This window comes from Crocodylus siamensis, chromosome 4 (assembly GCF_052110815.1).
Source record: "Crocodylus siamensis isolate JL-2025a chromosome 4, ASM5211081v1, whole genome shotgun sequence".
Classification (NCBI taxonomy): Eukaryota; Metazoa; Chordata; order Crocodylia; family Crocodylidae; genus Crocodylus; species Crocodylus siamensis.
The window spans coordinates 205,930,809-205,944,903 of record NC_143398.1 but is presented as its reverse complement, the minus strand read 5'-3'; the positions used below and the strand labels follow the sequence as shown (position 1 = coordinate 205,944,903).

General features: G+C 41.9%; 1 protein-coding gene across 1 annotated transcript in view; it reads left to right on the top strand.

Annotated features, from left to right (window-relative positions):
* MYO3B (myosin IIIB) overlaps positions 1-14,095 on the top strand; it is a 357,238-nt gene that overhangs the window by 209,787 nt on the left and 133,356 nt on the right. Inside the window, exons 27-29 of the mRNA XM_090041713.1 lie at positions 9,852-9,963; positions 10,932-11,094; positions 11,821-11,901. Coding sequence (XP_089897839.1) covers positions 9,852-9,963; positions 10,932-11,094; positions 11,821-11,901 — 356 coding nt within the window. The remainder of the gene's footprint in view (positions 1-9,851; positions 9,964-10,931; positions 11,095-11,820; positions 11,902-14,095) is intronic.

Genomic DNA, 14,095 nt, shown 5'->3' with positions numbered 1-14,095 from the left:
TGTAATGGCACTATGCCTATATCAGATGGGCATACCAAATGCCTTAACTGTTTGGGTGAATTTTGTATTCCTGGTAAATGGTCCATATGCATGTCCTTTATATCCAGGATACAAAAAGGCCACAAACTCAAGATCTAGAAATGCCTCCTTAGGAAGTCCGTCAGCTTTGCATCTTATCCTGGAAATAAGAGACTCAGATATGTGTTCTCTAGGCCTGGTCCCTCATGGAGATCTTCTGTCTTCTTGGCTCTAAGATTTTCTCCTGGGGAAGTCCCCTGTTTGGAGCTACTTGGAGCACTTTCATATCTGCTGTCTGTGTGAGATTTTGTAGTCCTGTAGGGATACTATTGAAGCTTGCTATGATCCCACAATCAGTCCTCCAGGGCAATTTTCCAGTCTTGTCAGTGATCCTCAATCCACTACTAAGAAGGCAATCAGTAAACAGAGCCTAGATGCTCCTTGCCTCTCCGTAATGGACTCTCCTCATTGGCTATCTCTGGCTAAGGTACAAATGAATTGTCTATACAACCTGTTGCTGTTTCTTGGTACAACCATTTTCTCAGGAGCGTGTTCAAGGTGCCATCACTTTGTATTACCTTTGGAGCCAATATTTTTGGCCAGCTCCAGTGACATTCCATCTCTGAGCTCACCATCAGAGACTCCTTGAAAAGACAAACCTGGACTACAAAGATGTTCTTGTGAGCATTTTAGTCCCTGGGTCAGTGGCTTTTGGATTATTACTCACCTTTTCTGATGTGGACTTTCTGGTCTCGAGGCTTCTAGCTTGCCCCTGAGTGTAGGGATAGGTCTAGCTATTGTTGTCTTGCTGTTCATCATCAACATAACAGATTCCTCTGGGGCATCTCTCTTCCCATTTCTCAGACTGAGAGGGGTCTCCAGCTTTGGATTTGATGGAGGATGATCTAGAAACTAATTCGTCCCTTCCCTATACTTAAATGAAATTATTGTCCTGCAAATGGCCCCTCTCTCCCCTCCCCATAGGACCCTAATGCACCTTGTCCTAACAGGTGAAGCAGATCAGATCAAGCCCAAGAGAGAAGTAGCTGAAAGGCTTAGATTTGGTCATAATAAAACCATGCTCTTTTGTTAGTCAGAACAGTGATCTATCTGGTGACTTCCTTCTTAGGTATTACTTCCACATGTACAGTTATGGTACTAACTTTTGACTCCCCAGTGTTAGAAGTGAAGGAAGATCATCATTCTCCAGTTGACAGCAGACACGTATTCTTTCACCTGAATGTTCTGACCTGATCAAGGTCTCTTCTCTGGTGAAGGACCTCATCTCATAATGGAACCTAACACATCTCCTGGGGCCACTATTTGAATCCACAGCAACGGGTTCTCTGCTCAGCCTTTCCATTGAAACAGCTTGCCAAGTGACAGTTCCTCAACAAGGAGAATGAATGAGATCTAAGCCTATGGTAGTTATTTTCCCATATATAGCCTTTTATCTAGACAAGATATCATTAAGGTGACAGGAACCAAAAGATTACTGATATACTGATTACTGCCTAAAAAACCTGCTTGCCTGTGTTCTTCCCTAATTTTCATTCTTTTTGAGCTGAAATATCCTGGGATTCATTCAGTGTGAAAATCTCTGAGGGTACTCCAAAAACCACTTTCAGGTTTGTGGACACTGCATTAATATAAGGAATCACATAGGGACCAGCACTCAAAGATGAAAGAGAAGTTACTTTTTAGTAACTGGAGTTCTTTGAGATCTGTTGTTCACATACACATCTACACTTCATCTTTCTTTCCTTCTTCCTTGGAATTGCCCTTCATATACGAATCTAAGGAACTGAGTGGGAAGTCCACACTACTCTTTGCCAATATGGGGCATAGGAAGAGCAGGCACTCTACAGATCCTGTTAAAGTAAAAAGACTTTGATCAAGAGCCCAAGGCACTTGCACATCCTCACACTGGGTGCCCCTATCTGGACAATTCATCTTGAAGTTCTCTAGTTACTGGTAATAGCTTCTCTGTCATACATAGGAATCAGCCTAGGAATGGGTTGTGATATGTTGGACTTCAGCCCTTTCCCTGAATGTTGTCCATTTTACACTGTGTATTAGTGTATTTAAGGAAAATATTTTTTCTTGGGAAGGCAAAAGTTATTTATTATTTAATGGGTTAATGCTTTGAAATTGCAGTTGTATGGCACTGTCTAAAACCCTGGAGTACAAAACAGGCCCTTCTGAGATAGATGAGTATAATAGTCAAAAGCTCAGAAATAAATGCAGTTCATCATATGGCTTCACAGTGTTAGGAGCACTTCTGATTTTTTTACTGGGACCAGAGGCAAATGCAGGGTGGTGCTGTGGCAATGTGGTACCTCCTTTTGGCCATGCTTCACATGCACAGTGAGCTGTCAGAGTACACTGACACTTCACAACTGCTGCTGGGAGCTCTGCATGTGGTGTAAGCTCCGTGAGCTCACTGTTTTCCATGGGGGCTCTGCCTGGAGTCCTTTCTTTCAAGCAGCTCTGGAACCTATTGCTCTTCACTTTCCTGCTCCCAGCAAGAGGGGAGCAGTGTCCAGTAATGTGCAGCCCCTCCTGTAACTCAGCTCCAGAGGCTCCATGCCGCATCCTGTCTCTTGTTTTCCCTGCTGCTGAATTCAGCAGAGGGAAAGGGGGCAAAAAGGAGGGCTGGAGGGAAGAACAGCAGGCTCTGGAGCTGGTTGAAAGCAAGGGCTCCAGGCAGAACTGAGCTAGTGAGCTCAGAGCTCAAAGCATATGCAGAGCTCCAGCAAGAGCTGCTGAGAGATCACTGGCATCCAGGATCACAGCTGCTGCTCAGGGTATGGATATGCCCTGTTACACCTCTGTGCCCCCATCTTCTCACCCCACATACAAAATTGTACAGTGGAACAGCTACATGAAGGGGACATTTCATCTTCTTCCTAATCACCAGGTATGGGCCACTGTGGAACTCAGATTATATGGACTAAGGGCCTTGCTATGTGTTAATTTTGGGCAGCACCTGGAGTGTCTGCACATTAACATGTTTAAGTAACTTAAAACACTCATTATGTGGCTCAAAGTTATATAGGATTATCCCTTGATCTGCATAACCCAGCTCCTGTTCTATTAAAATGTGGCCACTCCCTACAGATGGGCCACTCGAGTTGAAAGTGAGACTGCCAGTCAGCACTAAACCTTTGTGCAGTTCACAGTGTAATGTGTAACAAGGCCCTGACTTCATGATCTAATCTCATGTTCCAACAAGAGTGAGCCTTAGAAACTTGGGATATATTCATTAGTGCAGTGGTTCTCAACAGAGTGTTGCAGCATCCTGGGGTGCCACAAGCTCCTTTTAAGGGTGCTGTGGGTACAAAGAAATAGGCACTCGCTCTTTTCTACCCAGCCCTTATGCAAGGAGGTAAGTGTGGGCCAGTCTCTGGGTAAGCTTACACTTGTCCCTTCCAGCCCTTGCTAAGAGTTAAGTGCTGCAATATATAAATTCATTATTGAATGGAGTGCCACTGAACTCACAGGAGTTATGGAGGAGTGTCTGAAATGATTAAGAACTACTGCATTACTGGTGTATCTACAGAACACAATGCTGTTATAGAGATACCTGAACTAGTGCTTACTGAATAGCTCTTGTATTATTAGAGGCAGGATAGCTGCACAGGGGACATTTGGTCCAAGGTAATACACCATCTTTCTTTTATGTATGTAGCTTAGGTGGAGCATTACACTGAGAAATATCTCTACTGGTTCTGTGACCCAGGCTTATTCAGCAAGAGCTACACTTCTGTCTTTCAAACTGTGGCTTAGTAATAGAGTGGGGAATGAGATGGATGGAAACTGGAACACCCACTAGGAGAAAAGGGAAAAAGAGTTTATCCCAAATTATAACTCAGAAACCTGGATTGATATCTAGATTAAAAATCATATAAACTTTGGAACCACATCTCAAAATCTTCAAACTTATTCAGACTCCAGAACCATTCAATGAAAAAGTTTATGTAGCTCTTATTCAAGAATATTTAGCAATAAGAATGAGGATATCTGAGTCCTGTAACTCTTATCTATGAACAAGTGATCAGTCCCTGCTTTAATATTTGATACCATACCAAAAAGAACAAGGAGGTTTAGTGTGGAAATCCTAACACTACAGCATGCTTAACGAGCGATGGGACCCCCCATCCAGTGGTTTGACTTTGTAAGAGCAATTGACAAGAAAATTACACTTTAAGTTAAAAAAAGTTAATTTTTATCAGGGACGGATCCAGATAGGGGTGCAGTGGGATGGTCGCACCCTCCCTTTAATTGTGTAGCACACATGCAGTGAACTCTTCACTGCTGGTGTCCACCAGTGGTTGCATCCTCCACACCTGTGACCTCTCTGCTGCATCCCCCTTTCAAGAAGCTGAGATAACCAAGATATCACATAACTAACTATGCCTAGAAACTCAAATTACTTATTTTCCTTAAGCCAAGAAGCCTCAGGAACTCTCAGTTAACAAACTGACATTTTAAAAAAACAAATAGGTTTTAAAATATCATTTAAAATAACAGCTAGGAATAGCATTTGGTAAGGAAATGTGGCTTCACATTTATTTGTTATAAACACTTATTGATCCATTTCAATTGGAGCAGAAAGTAAACCTTAAATAGGTAATGTTATGTAAGGATGCAGAGGGAACTATATGTAAATGGTAATAGGGTTTTTAATATAACTAAAGTACATGGTCAAGAATATAAACTAAGTACCTAAAAAACCCTTTATAGCCAGGAATTTTTCACTAACAACTAGAATGCTGACTGTAATAGTGCTATTAGATGTTGTAAGAGCATTTTATACGAATTGTGACAAAGGGTAATTATTAGATTTTTTTCTGTACTTCCAAATGTCTCAAACTATTCCATACATTAAAGAATGCATGAATCACTGGGAAATTGATATCAAGTGTCCCTTAAATAACCATTCTAAAAAAAGTACAAAATCCAACTTAACTAAGTAATCCATTAAGTCTTACGAACACTAAATATAATTTGACACAACTGATTTAATTATACACAAACTATATAAAATGGGCCACAATGAATATGTTTTTGATGCCAATTTTATACTATAACCTTTAAATATATGTTGAAACTTTACATTACAAATTACTTAGCAAATTTATGTGCATGTGTACATGCACGCACATGCACACACAAAATATCTATCCCAGTATATATAGGAAAATATTTTCTTGCACTTGCATTCTCTCTCTCCTCATCAAAACTCAAGATACTGTCCATCTTTCTGAAAGCTGACAATATTAACCTTAGTGCAAAACTAAATTCCATCTTTTATTTTCTTTTGAAGGCAGCATGGTTCTCGATAGGTGTTAAATGGCATGACCCTCAAGTATTCTTCAGAAATAGTTGGCTCGGCATACCGTGAGATACTGTTGTTATGGAGAAATTCACTCAATTAAAAATAGTAACATAAACATATATATTCTGCTGTCTGGACACTTTTAATTAGCATTGACCATGTCTTCATGTCTTCAATCATGTATCTAGTCCGGAACTGACAACAATGCCTTTCACTTTAGACATCATTTAGTTTCCCTTTCACCTTTATTAACTAATCTGTGATTCTTTTTTTTATTTTTCTGTGACAGCTGGAACTGCAGATTAACTGAAGCTAATAATTGGAAATTACTTTCCCTTAGGAAAAAAATTAGCTGTCAGTATCCCATTCTCTATGATAATGTCTCCATGTTTTGTTTAAAATGGGCTACTCGGTGTGCCTGTTCTTTCACAACTGTCCAGGGACATATTTTTGAGGTTTATTTGCCAGCTTCTGCTACCTGGATATTAAAGGGTAGCTAGTGTCTGTTCAAAATGTTATACTTCAGGGGAACAGCCGATTGGACCTGGCTCCTTTCCTTATCACCAATTGAGTTGATACATAGGGATAACTTAACAAAGAACTAGAAAATAAGTACTGTGGTGGCACAGTCAGAGACGCTGCTACACAGAGCCACCCGCCTCACTGTGCCAGGCCCAAAAACCTCACTTTGGGAGTTTCCCACACGGTGCCTACCACCGGTTGTCCCACTTCCTGGAGAACACCTGCAAGCCTGGGGCACACAGACCCACCAAGCCTTGGGGGTGATTTGCCCACTGGTAATATTTCTGGGTGCCTCTTTCAGCCTGAAGACTCCCAGGAAAACCTCAGGTAGAACTGAGGGAACATAAATAGACAGGCTCTGCTGGCCGGGCTAGGAGCTAAAAGGCTTGCCTCTCCCCCCCACAGTGAAACAGCAAGGCACACTGTAACCCTTGGGGGGAGGGGGGGCCAGGCTGGGGGAGAACAAGAAAGTTAAAATACACTTTAAGCAAACATAATCAATCAGAGTCTTGCACAGTCTTGGACGTAATCATGGGTGACCGGTGCTGCCTGAGTCTAGGGGGGCCCCAGCATCCAATCAGTGACTGGGGGGGTCCCCCAATGGCTGATCGCTGACTGGGGGAAGGGGGTGATGGATCCTGGAAGCCCTGGCAGCAAAACCAGAAGTGCCACTGGCACTCTTTTTGGTACCCCATTCCCCAGCCGGTGTCAATCTCGGGGGGGCACTGGCCGGCACTTCTCTCAGTGCCCCTACTCCCTAGCTGGCGAGGGCCAATCTCAGGGGGGGCACACACACCCCCATGCCTCCCCTATGCATCGTCTGTGAGGGTAATAGTCCTTTTAGAACATGTCTGCCTAGACATAAATCCTAACTCCTGGCTAATTCTCAAGCTTTTACTTACAGGAGTTCATCCAGGCAGCAGCCTGGAGGCACTTTGCTTGTGGCTTTTCAAAATGCTTACTGGAGGACGAGAGAGAGCTTCCCCCTCCCCTCAGGAATTTATATGGCCCAGTCACCTGGTTGACCAGCCTGATCCAAATAGAAAGCAAGTGAGAAGGAGAGAGGTACCTCTGGAATAACCCAAGGGATAGCAGAGAGAGTGGAGATTTCTTCACAGTACCTTATGTATAGTAAAGGCAACTGTTCTGGAGCCCTCAAATCTTAAAGATACACATTTTGTAAGGTTAATTTGCAATATCATGTCAGTTAATGATCTACTATTTGTCACTAGAGCTATTTCTGTACTGCAAAAGCTGCATCCACAGTGTGAAGAGCTATTCACTTGAAATAGTTCCTCATATCCCTTTCATTGACATTTGCATAAACAAGTATTATTCCACATAACTGTTTAGAGCTCTTCTTTTTTACATGAATATCATTAATATCTTGCATGTGAACAACGGCATCTGAGCAGAACATCTGGGCCTGAGCCAAAGCCCACTAACATCAATAGTAATCCTTCCAGTTTATTCAGGGAATAGAAAAAAAACCCTATCAAAGGCCACGAATACTTGAACTGAACATTGTTTCTTTAAAGTGTTTGATTTCAAACAGTCAGTGCCTTTTCAAAACTAGAAATATGCTTGCAAATATTTTTGAACAGAGGAAATAGTTAGATTCATATGCTGAGTTATTAACCATACTCACCTGGCTCTATTTATAATAGTTACTAACTCCCTCCAGCCATCACTACTACTGCCAATAAACCCCTACCAATAAGATAGGCAGGACTGATTGTTTTTAATTTTGCATGAACTTGTCCTTTGGCTAGAGCTATGAATCACAAGTGGTCTCAGATAACCTGAGCTTCCAATTTTCTATAAGTGAAGATTGATATGGGAGTCATTTTTATTGTAAACTCATCTTTTTTCTTGACATACAGCAGTGGCCAACTCTTGAACTCAATTATCAGTCAGTGTCACTGATACAGACAGTGAGTGTTAAACACTACCACTAGCTCTGCTAATGTTGGCGTTTGTCTCCAGTGGCTCAGAATCTATAGTCTCATTGTAAAATAGATGGGTAACTGGAAGTTCCTTCAAAGCTCCGTTCAGCATTCATAATTGGAGTGACCTTGTTATGAACCCAGAGTCATGGTCTTGTGTGGGTTTACACTTCCCAGTGAACTCTGAGGCTGCTCCTCTGAGAAAAATGGTCAAATGGCAAACACACAGAATGACAGTGAGGATGAAGTAATCCTTTCTGTTACTCCTGATACAAGAAAATAAACATCTCATTAGATAATGGATAACTTAGATTCAGTGTACTTCTACTTCTCTGGTGTTAGTATTTGACTGTTCTTTCTGCTGGAGATTGATAGAACGAACATTAATAGAATACCTGGCATTAGCTAACTGTTCAATTGAACTTGAAAACTTTGTGTATAGATATAAAAATGAGAGATAATATAGAGTTTTGTAAAGTGCATATTTAATTTACAGGTTATTACTTTAGAATATTTACTTTATTCATTCCTCTCCACTGTTCGGGTTTATATTTCCTCCTAAACTCTCATTTAAAGCATTTAAATGGAAAATTTTAAAGCAGCCTGTTCTAAATTGTGTTGGTTTGTAGATGCCCCTTATAAGCTATTATAAGCTGTTACCGCAAAACATCTCTACTATGAAAAGCTGGTGGGGTTGGTTAGAGCACAGCACTCTCCAGCCACAGGTCCTTCCTGAGTCATCCTTTATGCCCTTATGCTATATGTGTGTAAACATTTGGGGACGTTAGGGAGAGGTTAGGTCAGTCTAAGGCCACCTGATGTAAGGTAAGTCAGAGTAGAGGGGCTAGCGTGAGGGGAGTGGAGGGGAGGCTTAGGAAGAACTGGAAGGGAGGGCATGTTCCAAGGGTTATTGTGAGGGACAGGCAGCGTCCACAGGAAGTCCATGAGGTGAGGCAGGTAGGGTCCACAAGGAGATTGGAGGGGTGTAGGAAGCATGGGTGACTGGTGCCCCCCTGAAACTGGGGGACACAGTTTGTGGGCAGCGGCATCAGTGGTGGGCTGGTGAGCAGCGACCACCTGCAGAAGTCGGCGGCAGCAGCAGGGTGGTAAGTGGCAACTGCTTGCAGAAGGCAGCGGTGGCAGGGGGGAGGGGGTGAGCGGCGACCTCCTGCAGAAGCTGGCAGCAATGGCATGACCACCCCCCTACCATTTGCCTAGGCTGGGAGGCTTGTGGGCTAGGGGCTATTTTTAGCTACCTGACCCCCCAGCAAACCAATCCCCCCATCCCACCTGCCCACTCCCCTACCCTGACTTCCAGCACTGGCAAATGCCAGTAAAACTGGCACTGGAAGCCGTTTGTAGGATAGGGGATTTGGTGGACTTAGGGGAGGGCTGGCTGGTTTGCCTGGGGGTTGTCCATCAGCGGGTGGGGAGAGGGACTGGGAGGCTAAAAATAACCTGGTGCTAGGGAGGTGGTAAGAAAAGCTCAGCCCTGGGGCTGGGGCCAGTGATTGGGTTTTCTCAGCACTTAGGCTGCTCTGTGAACATAAGTTCAGAATAGTTAAATCAGTCTAAAAGTGGCCAGCCTGATCTAAATTAACTCTACCTGTGAGGTAGTCTAATTTAGGTTGGACATTTTTAAACCAATCTAACTGTCCTGAACTTCTGTACAGCTTACACTTAGATCAACCTGACTAGTGTAATGTCTGCACCTGGGCAAAGTATGATTGGGTGGCCATTTTTAACACAATCCAACCTCCCCCTCTAACCTCTCCAAATGTCTGTATGCACCCTGGTTGGAGTAGAAAATGACCAGGTTAGTTCTACAACAGCCAAATATTCCCCTATACTAAGTATATCCTCAGCTCCCCTTCTAGTACAGCTTTACCCCTTTTCTTACCTTATTAGTGAGGCTGAGAATTAGTAAGACTGAAAATTTTCTCCATAATCTTTGGAGTATAATAGTTCTCTGTTGCAATCGAAGTGTATCTTAACCTGGTCTTTCCATTGTCTTTGCTTTGTAGGTATTACTACCTTGCTTTCAAGGTGCATGAGACCCCTCTGGGTAGCAGAGAGAACTGCATTGCTATTTTGGAGAAATCAAAACTTGATAACTGGATCCTTGGGAAAACAAAGGTAGAGCACGTTTCTGTTTGTCTCAAAGACATTGTCTGTACAGTGATACATGCTTGAGTGGTTTGCTAAATCTGGGTCTCTCCCTGCACAGAGTTGGCACATTGTACCCTCTTCCAGATATGCTGCAATGCTTGCCCTCCCCCAAGCGTTCCTGGAGGCAACTAGGGCACAATGCATCCAGCAGCTCCTTCTTTGGGAGTACGGCTCTACAGTCCTTCCTCCTGGCACTAATATTAAGCCCTCTCTATGCATCTCAGCCTGTGGACCAGTTTGGCACAATATCTGTTTGCCATGTTTGAAGTGGTTCTTCTTTTCAGATGAGATACTTTGAGTTATTTCAGCAGTAACTTTTGTTGACCATTTAAGTGATGTTACTGAATTCTGCAAAATATTGGGCCAGCTCCTGATTTTCCTACTTGTTTCTTAGGAATAACACAGTAGGAGTTTTCCTGAGTAAACATGAATGAAATGTAAGAACTGTTAGAATTTGGCCCCAACTTACAGTCCTTTTTACAATGTTCTGTTTATAAATTCACTCCAAGACCTTGCTCCTGTTTGTTTTAATTAGGAGGAGAATTTTCCCTCTACTGAACTTCTACAGGATCACCACAATGAAAAATACTAGTACTAATGGGAGACATCAGTATTTAAAATGTTACCCCAAATCAACTCTAGCATGAAAAGCTGTTTAAAAAATGTTGATATCTAAAGCAGTTCTTTGTCCAATTTAATTTGCAGTGGGGGAAACTGTATGATTTACATTGCAGGAAGGGCATAATAAACTGTACACAGTGAAATTTCACAAGGAAACTGAAAACATGGTCAATGAACTCTCAGCAATGGGACTTAATGGGGTTCTTCTAATGGTTGCATTGTAATGTAGACTACAATATGACTAATGAAAAGGCAGTGTAAGATAATTTATCCTATTGCATATATGTAATACTGAAGCTTTTGTTCCATTTCAGGTTTTTCTAAAGTATTACCACATAGAGCAGTTAAATTTGTTTCTGCGAGAAGTCATAGGCAGGGTGGTGGTCATGCAAGCCTATATCAAGGGGTGGCTTGGAGCTAGAAGATATAAGAAGGTCAAAGAAAAACGAGCAAATAGTGCTCTTGCCATTCAGTCAGGTAAATGTTCACATTCCCTATTTCATACACTATCTTGGTATTGTTTTACTGCATGCAGATCATCTCTTTACTTCCTAACTGTTTGCTGTGAAATAAAAATGTGTGTGATGATTTTTCTTCACCTTAGGTAACAGACACAAGCATTACTGATTCATTTCCAAGTTTTCAGCTTTGTAATCTGTAATTTTTAAAAAATGCTTTAGCATTAGTGACACTACACCTGTAAACAAAGGGAAGATGTCATTAAGCATCTGTACACTAATGTGCATCACACAGCTCCTCCTCCTCTCTCTCTTTCTCTCTCTTACACATGTGCACACTTGCACATGTGCGTTCCAAACAACAGACATGTAGGGTGGGCTGGAGAGGTTCATTATTCGTAGCATAGCATTTTTCCCTCTACTGAATATGGGGCAGTGAGAAAGAGGTAATTGTTTGACTGATTTTTTTATATCTAGTGATACTGAACCTCCATCTGTGCTTGACTTTGTGACATCACACAGCACATGTTGACAATTAAAATTTGGAAGACTGGAAATGTGTTTGAAGTTGTGGGGATGCTTATACTTCAGTTGTGAACCCAGAGTTCAACATGTGGGTGGGTAAGGAAGAGTTGGGTGGGGGGAGGTGGTTATGGCAAGAGGGATGAAAGATTCAGCACATCTCTGACTCTGTAGCACTTCCTTAAATGATGGTAATTTCCAACACATGGTTTTGTATTTTTAGCCTGGAGAGGATATGAAGCTCGCAGGAAGTACAAGGAAATAAGGAACAGAAGAACTGATGCTGCTATACATATTCAAGCAGGTAATTAAAACATTATTTCCATTGCTAACACTTATTTTTGCGGTGGGTAATTACATGTGTCAGTGTTTATAGCTGAGAGAAAAGCCTACAAACCAAACAAAAGCTACACAAAAACTGTCTGACCATTTGTTTCTTAATATCCAATGTCACAGTGACAGCACTCAAGCACTTTGAAGCTTTTATGATGCGTACTTCTCAAAAGCAAAATGTATTGATGAACAGTCATCAAATTTAATTCTTTGGGATTTGTTAGAGAGTGGATAGAACTGGTATGGAATACTAGATTCATTTGATTTAAAGCATGAATGGTAGGCATTGGATATGCCATTTCTCTCAATTTGTGCTTAGCCCTAATCTTGGCAGGTATCCAGGTTTTAGTCTCAACTGCTGCTGAGTTTACCAGCCTGGGCCAATCCTCTGACTCTCTGCCAGGCTCCTATGCAGCCATATCAATATGAATTTGAATAAACTTTAAAGAGATTATTGAAGAAACAGGCCCAAAGGGCTATGTAGGTCTCTAGTAGAGAGCAGGAGACCATATGGCACTGAAAATAGAAGAGTCAGTCCCGTGAACTCATTCACAGTGAAGTTATAATGAGGCTGTACATGCTGCCAACATGAGGCAAACTGAGAATGATGTATTACACCTGTGCATGCCATCGCTCTCTTTAACTCAAAGTGAAAGAGTTCTGCAGAACAATCTAAAACAATCCATTGATGCTGTATCTATAGATAACCTTGGGTACCACATTTCAGTTCATCCATTGCCTATCCTATACTTACGTGATTTCTGTTACTCCTGCGTTGTGTCACTTAGCCTGTCATTAAACTGCAAGGAAAGGTTCTATTCTGAATATTCTGTCCCTCTAAACACAAAATCAAAACATTATTGTCAAGCCATTTCCATTATAAATCCAACAACTTCCTTCCTTTCCCAGTCTTTTCCCTTGAGAGTTAACATTGCTATGACTTTCAGCATGAACATAAAATAATACAGTTCTAGTTATGGGATAAAAAGAGAGTAAGCAGCACTGGGAAAAAAAGAATGATTTATGGCTTTATGCACATGCTATTGTACATATCCTTAATACAACAGGAGCATAGCTGTAAGGTCAATTGCTATATGTTCTATGTTGCTATATAGTCTCTGAAACTTGGATCTGTTGTGGGGATAAATATTTTTGCTAGTTGTAGCAGGCACCAAGTTCCTGCATAATCATATTATTCACTTCCTCCTCTCTTCTGTACTGTCATCTATTGTTTTCACTTTTAACACAGAGTGTCAGTTCTTCAGCTGAAGAATCTATTCTTACTTACATTGTAAAACACCAGGCACATCTTTGGCATTCAAAGTTATAGCTATTTTCTGGGATAGTTATGACATTTACATTTGGGACATCCAGGAAACTGAGGGTCAGGTATCCAACAGCCTGTGCAATACAGGCGAAATGGAAATAGACGGCCCTTCACTTCCCACTACTCCCAGTTCTTAAAGGGCTCACTGGAAATTAAATTGTCCCAGCTATGCAAAACCCTAAGGCAGTGTGCAGCAGCATCACCCCAAAGAGCTCCCTAGGAACAAATCTACCTCAGCATGCCACCCAGAGGTCCTGGGCCTGCATAAGGTGAATGCCCATTACTGAACCCCTTTAGGGTACCGTATACATGTCCTGTTGCTTTCCCCCTAAGTAGCGTAAGGGTCAGAGAAATGCAAAGCTATCCTTCTCCTTGTTATATTTGGGGCATGTGCACTAGAGCACTCCCAGACACTACTCTGTGGCTTGACCCATACAAGTGAGCATCGTCCTGGCATTCCTCTTCCTAGCACACCTGCTGCACACCATGCAATGGCCAGGCAGAACATGCCATTTGATTATAGTGTTGATCAGATTGGCTGATGTGCATTGGAACTGCAGAGTGAAGAGTGACACATTGCACCTTTATTTGTATTAATCCTGCTTCTGGCTACTCCGATCTTTGGCACAACATTCCTATTTATAGAGCACAATTCTTCTTCTCAGAAGATCAACCCTCATCTTTTTTTATTTTCTGCTTTAGGAAATCTATATCTGGGACTCTCTTTGAAATTTCTCTCCAGGCATATTTGTTTATTTCTGTACACAAGCCTTTTGTGTTTTAAGACAGCTAATAAGTGCAAAGTGACCATTTTCCAGCTTTTAAAGTACACAGCCTG